General features: G+C 36.6%; 1 protein-coding gene across 1 annotated transcript; it reads right to left on the reverse strand.

Moving 5' to 3' along the window:
- Positions 1 to 11,296: 11,296 nt before the first annotated feature.
- On the reverse strand, positions 11,297 to 13,333 carry LOC128093554 (uncharacterized). Its single transcript, XM_052710841.1, has 2 exons — positions 12,499 to 13,333; positions 11,297 to 12,442 (listed from the first exon to the last, which is right to left on the reverse strand). The coding sequence occupies exon 2, from the start codon at positions 12,188 to 12,190 to the stop codon at positions 11,783 to 11,785; it is 408 nt and encodes a 135-aa protein (XP_052566801.1). The 5' UTR covers positions 12,191 to 12,442; positions 12,499 to 13,333; the 3' UTR covers positions 11,297 to 11,782.
- Between the last annotated feature and the right edge of the window lie 891 nt (positions 13,334 to 14,224).

The raw sequence follows: 14,224 nt of genomic DNA on the forward strand, positions 1-14,224 counted from the left end.
TATATTTGCAATACAAAATAACACATTTATGATAAAGTTGAAGGCATTTTACAACTAAATTAAAAAAAAAACGGATTTTGGCATTTAAAGATATTTTTTTTGGAAAATGCTCCATTAAAAACGTTATTTGATCCACCTTTAGGTGGTTGGTGCCTTCCACGAATATTTTTATCAAAATATCTGAGATCCGGCCTCAAAAAAAGTTATTAAAAACACTACTTATAACTTTTGATAGGGTTGTCATATCTTCAATCTTTTGGGCTTGTTGGAAAGGTCTTTTGATTACCTATCCAACAATGCACAGTGGGCGAAATGGAACCCAAAATCGGACTTAATTGAACGCGGCTGGTTCCCTGGTATAAAAAATATTGTTTCTTATGTAAAAAAATCCGGGTAATCGATTGGTGATGGTTTCATCCACCGCATGAAACGGCAAAGGGTCCATTTTGCCAAAATTCCCCATTTAAAAAAAAAATCTTGAAAATGGGTCTGTATTTAGACCGGAGGCTTTATGCCGCCATCCAAAATGCACTTAACTTATGTGAAAATGTCTCAGGAATCAAGTAAAAATAACCACTTGCACCGCAAAAATCATCTAGGGTCCATTTAACCCCAATTCCGCTATAAAATCATTTTTGGACATTTTCAAATGTTAGGTCAGATTTTAAAAATCTGAAAATATTTTTATCGTAAAGATCAGACAATTTTACATAAGAATGACGATTTGCACTTGATAGTTTAACACATTTATGTTGATAAAAATAAAAATTATGTAAAAGGCAGTTTATTCTGCATTTGGGAAAATTGGCCCAAAACTGATTCTTCAATCATTTTATTTATTTTAATTTCTATATCAACAAAAATGTGTCAAACAATCAAGTGCAAATCGTCATTCTTATGTAAAATTGTCTGATCTTTACGATACAAATATTTTCAGATTTGTAAAATCTGACCTTACATTTGAAAATGTCCAAAAATGCTTTTATAGCGGAATTGGGGTTAAATGGACCCTAGATGATTTTTGCGGTGCAAGTGGTTATTTTTACTGGATTTCTGGGACATTTTCACATAAGTTAAGTGCATTTTGGATGGCGGCATAAAGCCTCCGCTCTAAATACAGACCGATTTTCAAGAAAAAATTAAAAAAATGGGGAATTTTGGCAAAATGGACCCTTTGCCGTTTCGTGCGGTGGATGAAACCATCACCAATCGATTACCCGGATTTTTTTAAAATAAGAAACAATATTTTTCATACCAGAGAACCAGCCGCGTTCAATTAAGTCCGATTTTGGGTTCCATTTCGCCCACTGTGCAATGGGTCGCAAGATAGATCCGGACAACTTTTTCATCAAAATATTTAAGATCCGGCCTCAAAAAAGTGTATGAATAACACTTTTGAACGCGTTGGAAAGGTATTTTAAATACCTTTCTAAAAATATATAGGCTTTCTTACAAAAACCACCCTTTTTTATAATATTTCAAACTCTAACCTAATCGTTTTTTTAGCATAACTTTTGAAGTACTTTTCCAAGCTTCATAATATTAACTAGGGTCTTGTGGGACCCCAAGACGAATCGAATGAGACAAAAACGGTCCAAATCGGTTCAGCCAGTCCGGAGATAATCGTGTGCATATTTTTCGGTGCACGGACTCACACCCAGACACACGCACAGACATTTGTTCAGAATTTGATTCTGAGTCGATAGATATACGTGAAGGTGGGTCTACAAGGTCAATTAAAGAAGTTCATTTTTCGAGTGATTTTATAGCCTTTCCTCATTGAGGTGCGGAAGGCAAAACGATATTTTTGAAAAGCTGTGTAATCTCATTTTTCAACTCGCGATATCTTGGAAACTATTGATTCGATTTTGAATGTTTAAACTGAAACTTTTGAAAACTTTTTTTTCTCAAAACATTAACTTTGAGAGGCAAAAAAGGTAAAATGTAGGAAATTTTCTTAGCCTCCCAAAGAAAATTACATAAGTAAAACGAGGTTTAAACATTTAATTTAATTTTTATATGACGATAACTTAGCAAATATGTGTCCGATTTTCTTTGTCAAAAAAATTATAGTATCTTGAAATTTTCCTTGCTTTTGCCCAAAAGTATTTTCAAAATTTTCAAAACAAATATTTTCAAATTGATATGGTTGAAAGTAAATGATTTTGGCCTTTACAAAACATAAAATTGATGTTAGAATAATTTGAGTAATTTATAGGAAGAAAAACGTCAAATTTAAAACAAAAATAAATCAATTATAAGTGGCTTTTATTTGACAATGGTGCAAAATATCAAAATTTAAGTGAAGCATTTTTCGATTGCAAATATGATTTTACATTTTAAAAATTTACCCTGAACCATTGATATTGAGAAGTTTTTTTCTAAATGTTATTGAAACAGTACCGTTTTTCATGTAAATCTCAGTAGTGCTTTCAAAAATAGTTATTTTAAAAGCAAGGTGAATTTGATAGAAAAAAAAGTAATAAAATTTGATTCATAAGTCAAATTGACTTATAGCATGGTTGCTATAAATATTTGTTCAACCAAGATTATTGACTTTTAAAAAAAGTTTATGTAATTTTTTGGTTTTGTAAATAAAAAGTTTTAAATTTGATCCAAATTCATTTTTTTAACTTATTTTTATTGAGATAAACATGACTTTTTAAGAGTATAAAAAAAATCCTCTTTACCGCTGTTTACCGTTGATAACTATTTCTTGAGGTACTTTGAAAACTTCGCTGCTCGGAATATTTCCATATTCTTTCATATTCATATTCACCCTTAGTTTATGATAGTCAAAAAAATGTTTTATTTCGATTTATTCGAAGTTTTTTTTCACGATTATTTTTTTGATTACTTAACAACACTTCCAAATGAACTTGACAAACCTGTTTCATAGCAATATATCTAAAAATGCAAATTTTCTAAATTTATTTATTTTTTGTTAGAAAAGCTGAATTAAAAAAAAAAGATCCTAAGCAATACATACAACATTGCTCAAGACACCAAATCGATCAGAAAATCCGTTCTCAAGGTAAACTTTTTTCATTTTTTTTTACTAGCCACAAAGTTTCATTCAAATAAAAAATACAAAAAAAATATTTTCCAAAGATTTGCCCATCCTTAGGAGAATAGCTCACTGCCAACTTAAAAGAAATCAACAAAAGAAATGATTATTTTAAGACTAATTACGTTGAATTTCAGTAATGTAAAATTACAACAATATACATCATAAAGTTTTATTAAACATAAAGATGATTGTCTTGCAATTATCATTTGACGAAGAATTGTGCATATTATTTTAGTAATAATCGAAATAATCTAAAAAATAAAATCATCACTTAATAATATCCAATCATTTTGATCTCTGAAATTTCGAGTAGAAACGTGTGATTATATCAATTGAAATATTGGTATTTATTCATTGAAGTTACTCACCGCAAAAGTCCTTCCCTTTTTAATTTTGTTGCAAAAAAAAATCATTCTGAGGAAGATATCAAAGTCTCCTCAATTCACAGTTCTTGTACAGAGGATGATTCCAAAGTACTTCGAAGCAGAGCAACACTACTTTTGGCGAGTGTTTGTTTCCCGATTTCGTCCAGCTGCCACCAGATAAATCGAGTGATTTCAGCTAGCAGATAGCTGCGAAATTTATGGTTTATTATTTGCATATAGAATATTGTTGCTGGGAAAATTTATGACACTTTTTCTGCCAGCTGACAGGTTTTGGATTTGGACCGAACCAACCAACGATACCCCGGACGTTGGACAACAACGGTGTTAATGCCTAATCTCTGGAGGCCAATCTTTATGCAAATCTTTCCTGTTTTGATTTCTGGGGTGAAGGAGAAAAATCCATCACGACCATATTTGCATGAATTACGCAATCAGGTCACCGAGTCATCACCGAAACTTGTGTCATTACAGAGAAGGTGAGTGAAAATCACAAATGTCGTTTCTCATTAACACAACCACCCGGAGCAACAACATAACTCAAATAACTCAATTTAGATTTTTTTTTTATTTCACCGCTCCCCAAAGCCCAAAATTGCCACCCGGGGAAAATGTCTCACACCTTCGGGCGGCGAAAAGCGGTGAAAAACTTTTCCCCAAATTATTCCCCCCGGGGGACGGAGCCGCCGAATGAACGAGTCAAAAATTTTCACGGCCCATCAACATCGGCGAGCTTTGCTTTTGAGTCGTAAAAAGAGTCGTTCAGCAGCGGTACGTACACATGCCAAGCTCGGTGACGGAAAATGAACTTGGTAATGGAAATGTGTACTTGATGAAAACCGATAAATTACCGGTGGAAATTTTTCAGCTGACATGACATTCCGGTTCGGGGCGACATGTGGCGCGAATGTGAGTTGGTGAGGTTCGTTGGATTAAATTTGCGGGTTGAATCACAGATTGGTTTGCATCGAATGAAATATGCCTGTTAGTTTTAAATGATGGGAGTTAAAAATTTAAATCATCATTTTAGCACTCACAATTGAAGTATTCTCATTTACCAAATTAAAGTAAACATGTATAAAACATCTTCGTTCGCACATAAAAGTTCTACATGTTGACCAATTTTGAAAAATCAACAAAATCAAAAGTACCTTACACCTTATAACGGTAGTTGCTTGATTTTGCTACAAATCAGCATAGAAGTAAATCAGAATCTGCATGAAATCTGTCCTTACGCATTTTTTTGCTTCAAAGAGGTTCAACAATTTTGCGCGTTACCGACAATTATTGACATTATCGACTGCTGTCTCATTGAATCGAAAAAAAAAAAACTTCATGAAAGGGGGATCGAATCATCAACTTCTTGGTTGGTAATTCAACTCGTGGAAACCGTGCCATGGAGTGTTTGACAGCTCACAAACATCATCTTCTCTTTGATCAGTTGTTCGCATTGGTGAGAACTGCAGATCGCTGATATCGATGCCTCTGTGCTCTCTTGTACTAAGCTTACTGGTTTTCCTATTTTAGCTTAAGAGAGCACAGCGTCATCGACATGTTTACACACGGGCAAAATTGACATGCAAGTTTGCTGCAAAATCTTTTATAAAAGGTAACATTTCTTGTAGAAAATCCACTCAAAGACAGATTTTGATACATTTTTTTTCCTGTGAGTGTACACCTTGTTAAGCTTCTATTTAATCTATCTATATAAAAAGACATTAAAAAATCACGTGATTTCTTAAACTCTTCTTCATCACATTTTGTCTCTTAAAAAAATGGACTTTAAAATATTTCTCAGAGGCGATCAGAATGGCACAAAAAAGAAAAACTCTAGATCATTGGCGCCTAAAAATTCAATGCCCAACCATTTGTTTTTGAAAGTTATGAAAATTCATATAAGTGTTCAACAGCCTGTACCATTTGAGGTCATGTCAAGGAATCCTAAAATTTTCTCCGGTATTCTTTTTCTTGTAAATGCTCTTACTAGCTTAAGCGCTTAAGCAATTTATAAATAGAGATTTTAAGATATTTATAAGACACTTAGAACAAAACACCATGAAACTTAATGAGTTCTGGCCAATAACATTTTATGTTATTTTAATAGGGTAATTCTCCGCCATCTCACACAGCAGTTTTAAAATGAACACGAAATTTTAAAATGAAAAATTTTCTTCTAAATGAAAAAATGACCCTTCAGGGTTAATGTAGATTTGAAAAGAACATTAAATTTCCCATAAAATGACATGTTCCAAAAAATTTTACAGTCGAGTAACGGAAAATGGGAGAATTTTTAAAACTTTTTTAGTGTTTTTTTCGATGAAAAATACGTTTTTTCGGAATTCTGAGTACGCCATCAAATCGGGCGTCTAATTTTACATAAAAGTCCGTTTGACACTAAATTTCTATTTCATCACCGTTTCAGGCTGCAAATTATTGAAAAACACCTCTTTTTTCGCATGTTCAAAAATGGAAGGGGTCGTACCACCCCTCCGTCACGAGATATCAAAAAACGGACTTCGGATTCGTGATCAGGGACAAAAGTTACCCCTAAGGACAAAGTTTCACGCAAATCGAAGAGGGGTCGGGGCAACTGCTGTGTGAGTTGGCGGAGAATTACCCACCTCTGAAATTAAAAAATGGCATTCGAGGATTAGCCTAAAAAGATTCGAACGTTTAGGTCAAATTCTTTCTGGGTGGTATCATTATGTTTCTGAAAAATTAATTGCACCAATATATTTGTTGGAGTTTCATCATTTTGTAAGAAAGGTTCTATTTCACCTCTGGTGATTTTGAACAGGATTTTTTTTTCTTTTTTTTAGATTTTTTTAAATTTAAAATACGCATCAAATCAGGCTTTCTTAAAAGTCTCTTTGACACCAAATGTTCATCTCTTCACAATTCGAGCTTAAAATACATCACGCGTGGATAACCCTCTGACACCAGGTCGCATGATTAAATGGAAAATGGGCTTTCCGGAAAAAATGTGAAGTTCTGAAGCTTTTTAGTGTATTTAGCAGAATTGTATCAAATGGAAAGGGGAAACTTTTGTCTTGGTTGGAAATTAGAGTGAATTTTCGCATTTAATTAGGGTGGTTCCAAACACTTTTCCCTTCAAAATTATACATTTTTAAATGAAGAAATCTTGAGTTAAAAAAAAATACCCGTGAGATTTTTTTTTAAATTTTTCACCTGTTAAGATTTTTTTATATTCTTCTGAAATTGTATGATGCAGTTCGATTCACAAAATTATGCATAAGCAGTTGCTACTCCGTTATTGACCAGGACCTCCAGAAGTTACATCCACGAGCCGTGGAAGATGAGTGGGAGCTATGTTTCCTCGCTTCACAACTTCTCTAAGGCCCCTATCATGCTGATCAATACCGGCGCCGGCCACGACCAGTGGTAGGGTCACGGGGAAGTGGATGGGAATGTTAGTCCGATACTTGAGTGAAAGAGACCGCCCAATCGACTGCTTCTCCGGAAAAGTATCACATGAGTCTGGGACGTTAGTAAGATGGGTATGAGGTCAGGTTTCACTGTGGTAGGAGATGCGACCATAAGCAATTTGTTTATCGGTTGAAATTTTTGAAAATCTTAGGCAGCCGGCTGCGGAAAGATACATAATTGATTAAATAAAAAGTTTTTTTAATCGAACGCGTGCCAACCGAGAAGAAGTGCTATGAGCTGGACTTATCAGTATATTTTTACTGTTTGTATAATTTAGATAACGCGAGCAAATGTCAAAAATAGTAAATAAAAGACGCTTAACTCTTCATAAAATCGATAGTTTGATGGGTTAATACTAAAACTGCCAGTTGGAATAAATAATTACGATCAACGGATATAAACGAAAGGAAAACAGAGCACCACGTAACCGATTGTAATGAAATTAAAACAATTACTTAAACGAACTAAACCAGCGGCGTGCCTTCCAATCAACGATGATAAAAAAGGACTTATGAAAAATAAAATATCAAATAAAAGGCTCCGAAAAACACATTGCAGAGTAACCGCGAGGTCCCGCTACTCACAATCGAATCAAAAAATTCAAAAACGCGCACTTATGGTCCATCCTAAATGTCAGCGTGTCTTTCGATAAACGATTCTATAGAAATTAGTTTTTCAACGTGGAAATTGATCACATTATTTGACAAATAATTTCACAATTTACCCGACGCCGTACCTTCTGATCAACGGTGATATAGGAAGGACTTTTAAAATCGCAATACAATTAAAGTAATCTTAATTAAAGCACACAAAAAACACCAATCACTGGTGAAGTTCGATTCACAAAATTTCTTAGAAATTCCGAATATGTTTAGCTAATTTTATAGTCATGTGCAGTGCGTAGATTATTTTCCATTCAATTGATAATAATAATTTAAAAATTGATAAAATATTTTTAAGTTAAGAATCCAACATAACTAAAGGAGGCATCAGCCCGAGAAGTAAACTAATGAAAGGTTTTTGCCAATGAACATGAGCCGTGAATATTAATTTCATTGTAATATTTTTATAAACTGATCTCAATAAAACAAACACCGTTTGATCTTTAATGTTTCCGTCCCAGAAGTACTCTCCGTTAATTTTCTTTGAACCGAAAGAAAAAGAAGAAAAAATCTCAACCGTCACGAGCTGTTGAGCCTCCACGACACGGCGGAGCTGTTCCTTAAAAGCTCGAAATTTTATTGCCCCTCTTAATTTTAATCTAGTGAAACAGGGCCAAACCAGATTAAACGCCGTATGAAACATGGTACAATTAGTGAAAGTAATTTGGTGCTTCCACCGCGCCCCAGCATCATCAGCATCCCGAGTCTTGAATTCGAAATCCGAACGCCAAACGTGTCCTACCGTTTTCATCGCATCGCAAATCTGAGTCGAGTTTTTGGAAATAAGGGGAGGGCCAGTGATGGGAGAAATCTTGTTGATATTATGTTATTTTCTTCGAGTTCCTTTTTAACATTGATGTTTGTCTTGTTTAATTTTTTCACTGAGAATGAAATCGAATAATTTTCCCAACCCTGCCCAATTTCCACCGAACTCGGAGTCTGCTCGCAAAATGTTCTCCGTGGGCCCATTTCACGTTCCACACGAGAAACCGAGGGGGGCAGGGCGGAAAATTTCTCGAAAAACATTTTCCCCAGTGCTTTTGGCCAAACAGCGGAGTGGTTTTTCCCGAGACCAAAGTCGGCGAAACAGCGAAATTGCGTTACCGCTCGGCGCGTGGAGAGCCGTTATCGTAATGGTAAGGAGTCATAATGATCAAAGTTTATTACACATTCATGCGTATGGGTTGGGTGGAGAAGGGGAGTGGGTTGGCTTTCCCCTGCATAACACCCACATATGTTGATGGAAAAAAGGGGGATAGGGATGTATTAGATGGAAAGGGTAGAAAAGTGCGAAAAGGCGAAAACAACAACAAATGTTGTGCGAGCGCATCAGGTCGATGTATTCTAATCATAAACGGAAAATCCTCTCAATGATTTGTCGAATTTATTCGCTGAATATTATCTCACTTTGAATTCTACTTTTATAAATTCCACACTTTTAAATGAATTTGCACTTTTCAACATCAAGTTTCTTTCCGTGCTCAATAAATGTACTTTCCCTCCTAAAAAAATACTCTCACCGGCGTGAGGTTCGGTTAAGATTCTAAGTGCGAGTGCCCTGCTCCTCCTCGCCACTAAGGTTCCACGTGGTGCACATGTCTTCTCAACGCGCCAGAAGATCAAAACATGAAGTTGCTTTTGGTGCATAAACACGTAGGAGCAGCACGGCAAAAACTTGAAGTAGCTTTGCGGCGCACATATTGGCAGTATTTTTTCACGTTTATCGTAAAAGGAGTGCCCCGTAAATGGGCTCGCTGAAAATGCTGATGAGATGCGTACGAAATGTGCGAAACGCATATGGTTGTTTTGTTGTTTGAGGATGCTGCTTCTGCGTAAGAGAGTGAAATTTAAAATATGGTGGGATTTGGCTGGGTAATAACTTAAAAATATAAAGGTGCAGTGCAACATGTCGTTCAACATGGTATTTGTTTCAGAACAAGAATTTTTCAGTTGCTAGGCCCCTAAACTACTCCCCAAAATTTGGAAGTTTCAATGCGTTTCAATTTTGTGTGGCCGCAGGAATTTTCCATTGACAGAACCATACGAGTTTGTTCAATATTGGTATCAAACTTGTGAGTTGTAAAACTCCAATGCAATTACTCAAAACAGACATTTGACTAATTGTTTACTCTTAAATGAAATATTGTGTTTAATTATTTATTATAATTATTTCAAGCATTATTTAATTTACTTCGAGTAAACATTGATTTGATTTCTTGGTTATTTAGGGGGGCGAAAAAAGTCACTTCAGAGCAAGGAAACTGAAGATGTGTAGTTCTCTAGATTTTCGCCAATTATTTTGCGATTTTTAAATTTATTTATTTTAAATGAACTTTGTCCATACATTCCCTATGTCAAAACAAAAAAAAATGTATCTTTAGTTTTGCCTTACAAGTCTCCATACAGTGTTGGGAGCTGTTCATACAAAATGGGTACTTCTATGTGTGAAATTCTGTAGTTCGAGAAGGAATCTTCTGATCGATTTGGTGTCTTCGGTAAAGTTGAAGGTTATGATAAGGACTTTTTAGAACATGAATAATATATTTATATATTTTCTAATTTAACTTTATATCACTAGAAGCTGATTTCCCAACATAATGAACAAACTTAAGATAAAAAAATCAGCAAGTCTGATATTTGGCACCACGAAAGAAAACCTCTTCCCCAACATTTTACGGAGTCCGTCGAAATATTTCGTCGGGGGGTCTAGGTATAAATCGAAAAAACTTCAACAAAGAGGTCCCTCGACGAAATATTCTGACGGACCCCGCAAAATGTCGGAAAATAGCCCTTCTTTCATGGTGTCAAATTTCGGCTTGCCTAATTTTTTATCTAATTGTTCTCAAAAATATACACAGCACCAAAATTACATTTTTTTATTTTCGAAATTGTTTGATGTGATAAAGGGAACTTGAAAAGACATCTTTTGATCCAAAGTGCATAATGGTGCAAATCTGGTTCCAGAAATATTTTTTTTTTTTAAATGTGACTTTTGAAAATATAGAAAAGGGAAAAAATATTTTATTTATGTCAAGCCAGCCCGGAAAAAAATTGGAAGCTGAGACAATTTCCTACAGTATTCTCTCTGAAACAACCAGTGAGGTACAGGTCTGAGTTTTTTCTAAGTGTGACACAGAAAGAAAAACAATTCTCTTGATCGTGAATTGTTGCTCATGAATTATAGATATCTAGAGTAAATATCCAAAGAAACTATGAGTCATCGGTTTCCTATGCAGGTAGGACATTTTGAAAATTTAATCAAGATATCTCGAAAACTATTGGTTTGATTTTCAATATTAGATTATGAAACCTTTGTGAAATTTTCTGATTTGATTGAACTTAAATATGAAATAAGAAAAAATATTTATTTGTAAAGTGAAACCTGATTTCAAAAAATTTAAATTATTTTTATTGAAGAGATCTGAAAATTTCACACTCTTTTTTATCAATTCGATTTTTTTGTGAGTCAAAGCCACTGAGAGAAAATTAAAGGAAAAAAAAGAATTCTCAGCTTTTCGCTCATTATTGGGACTGATTGTTTATTCACCCAAATATTTTTAATCACCTTACATTGTTGAATTTACGGGCTTTTATCAGTAGTTTTCGGTGAAATCAAACTCACAAATTAGAAGAAAGAAATGAAACTGATAGGTGGATAGACGACTAGTGGCTTAGAAGAAGATTGAAAAGAACGGAAACTAAGTCAGCGAAAGGGCCATATTGTAACAATCGTCCGTCTCGGAGTGAGGGGAATAGGTTTTAGAACACGCTTTGCTTAAGCGCCAGGCCAACCCGTAGCGAATTGACCTGCAAAGCGGCACGATCGATTACGGTCCCGGCAAGCTCGCTCAGGGCGAGTCGTTGAAATTACACTCCAAATTCATCCAATCGTCGAACAGGCCAACTCTACACTCCCAAAAGCACCCCAAAGTAAAGCCCAAAACAATAGAACCAAGGGACATTTAAATCTAATTGAGAACTAAGTTAAGAATCAATTCTCATCTCACGATTCACTAAAACACTCGTCTGAAGATTGGTTTTTGTATTTCAGGACTGGGAGGGTGAATTTCACCTGTGCGACGCGTCGTCTTTTAGTCATACGGTCCTGCTTCGTAGCAGTATAACACATTTCGGTTTGGGGTAAATCTCCTACTAGCTTGTTCCCTGTTTGCTTACAGCGGTTAGTGTTTGTACGGTAGTTTGTTTCCTAATTATTAGCCTCACGAGTAGAAATGGGTGGATCTAACCTGGTATAACAGCTTCGGCGGCGGCAAGGCAGCAGCAGCGGTTCGTGTCTCGGCTTCGTTTGTTGTCAGCGGCTGATCAGTCTTACGCTCTCGCGCTCGAGGTGCGCGCGTGCACGTGGTGATGATGAGCGGCGCTATTGGTGATGCCGCCGTGGGTACCACGTGTTTCGTTGCTTCGTGGCCGCGGAGCGAATGGCCGGCAATTGGCGACCGGGCGATTCCTCCTGGAAGTGTGGATCTTCCTGGCCCGCAGATGCGCACACGGGTTTCGGGACCGGACCCTCCGGGTCTCCGGACCGTCCCGCAGGAACGACGTGATGTTCGTCGAACCCTGCACCTGCCCTGGACTAGCACCTTCGTTAGAAGGATAAGGTCCTTCATCGAATTAACACATTAGCTAAAAATCTTCACAATCCAACAACTACGCAATTATTACCTGGCCACGAGCGACGGACGTGCCGGTTCGCAGGCTGTACTACAGTCTTCCAGCGCTGCCGCTACGCAATCCTAAATAGTACAATAAGATTACACACGAGGTCGGGGCAAGCACATTTCTTTTACTCACGAACAACGCAGCGAAACGATGCACTGGGCCTAACTAGACGTTCCAATTTCCACTTGGGGGATTCGATTCTACTGAGGAGAGGTAAATTAGCTTTGTTGGGGGCTAAGTCGTTAGCCGTACTTACATTAGCTGTACGGTTAACTAACAGCCACTGAAAAACTAGACTTCACTTCTCGCAAGATGTTGTTCGTTCACCGATCGAATCGAAAGAGACCGCTCCTCGTTCCCAGAGCACTATAGTACCCCCCCAAAGCCAGACGGGCCAACAGGTCCCACTTACACATCGGGATCTTTTTATTGTAGACTTTAATGTTAGTGATCACTTGTTGAAAGCGAGGTGATCGCTGATCGGTGGTTGGATGGAAATGACTACTTCTCGGCTTTCCCGCTAGGGGCGCTGGTGTTATTAAAGGGGTGCCGAAATCGATCGTGCGGTGATCTTCGGTTAAGGCTAGCACAAGCTATTTATTTAATTTAACCGGTATTGAAGGCAAAGTTGTAACATGGTTACATTTCCCCCTTCCTGGGAGGAAAAAAAAGATTTATCTTTTTTTTTTTTTTTTTGGACACCGAAACACTCTTGGCTGATTACACATACTTTATACTAGAAAACTTTGCCCTTGATATTTTTTTTTTAATTTTACTGATTACAACTCTTGTTTTCTTCGATTATTCTCGGAACTTTTTCTTCTTTTTCTTAAAAACCATCAGGACCACCATGGGTTTCTTATTTCTTCTGCGATTCAAAATCTCACTGCCAGGCTTTAGCCCAGCTTCTTCGTAGTCGTCCATAATTCGCAAATTCCCGGCGGATAAAAATCTGCCCGAACCGTACTCGTTAACGCGATGCTTGCTACTGAAGGGAATCCCTTCTTATGCCATGAAACCTCACGGCCACAACTCTAACCGAGGAGAATTTCTCCTTTGTTTTCAGATAAAAATCCGAACAAAAACCCGTCTCAGGCTTGCTGAGTCCCTTTAAGCTATTGTTTCCCCAGAAACCTATTGTTCTCCAATACCTTTAGGTGGTCCCAATATATGTAACTCTACTGTCTATTCTTTCCGCGAATCAAACCAACAACCGTTCGTGTACTCCCTTAGTCTCGGTTTGTTCTCGAACGCGAATTTCCTAATATTTATTCTAATCCGGGAATCTTACAAATTACTGAATTCTAGTTGATGGTTGGTGGGAGTTGTATCGATGACGGAAACTGTTTTTAATCGATGCAAACTGAAGAAATTAGTACGCTGAAGGCCAATTGGGGGTTGGATAGCTGTTTTGGGTGGTCTTTTTGTTTAACGCTGTTGTTAGGTTTGTTGTGGTAAGTTTGACTGAATGGATTTGCTGTTTATGGTTTTTTTTTCGTACTTGATCCCGAATCGCTCTTAATAATTATATGCATTCTAGCAAATCTGATTTCTTGTTACTATGATTATTAGTTAAATTTGTTAAAGTTTAAGTTTTCACATTATCTACACTACAACCTGGCTCTAAGCTCTTCCAAATGAAAAATTTGTATTTTATATCAATGGTTTGTTTACATAGCTGAACAAATTATACTGATTATGGACTGAATTAACGTTTTTGCAGATCGGCTGATCGGAAAACGCCCAATTTTTGCCCGTTAAGGTCTTCCAGCTCAAAGCAATGGCTACCCAATTTTGCGATCACTTTAGCGGGGGCGTAAGTGGGCGCTAATTTTGCGTTGAACCTTTTCGCCTTATTCGAAAGCATGAAGTTCTTTTTAAAAACAATATCACCGATTTGGAATTCGGGAGGCCGGGCTTTCGAGCGGAGATTGTAATATTTTCCGTACCGTTCGTACGCTTTTTTTAAATTGTGTTTCACC

This window comes from Culex pipiens, chromosome 3, assembly GCF_016801865.2.
Source record: "Culex pipiens pallens isolate TS chromosome 3, TS_CPP_V2, whole genome shotgun sequence".
Lineage (NCBI taxonomy): Eukaryota > Metazoa > Arthropoda > Insecta > Diptera > Culicidae > Culex > Culex pipiens.

Coding starts and splice junctions, on each gene's coding strand:
- LOC128093554 (XM_052710841.1), bottom strand. CDS start 12,190: ATGAAGGACCTTATCCTTCTAACGAAGGTGCTAGTCCAGGGCAGGTGC.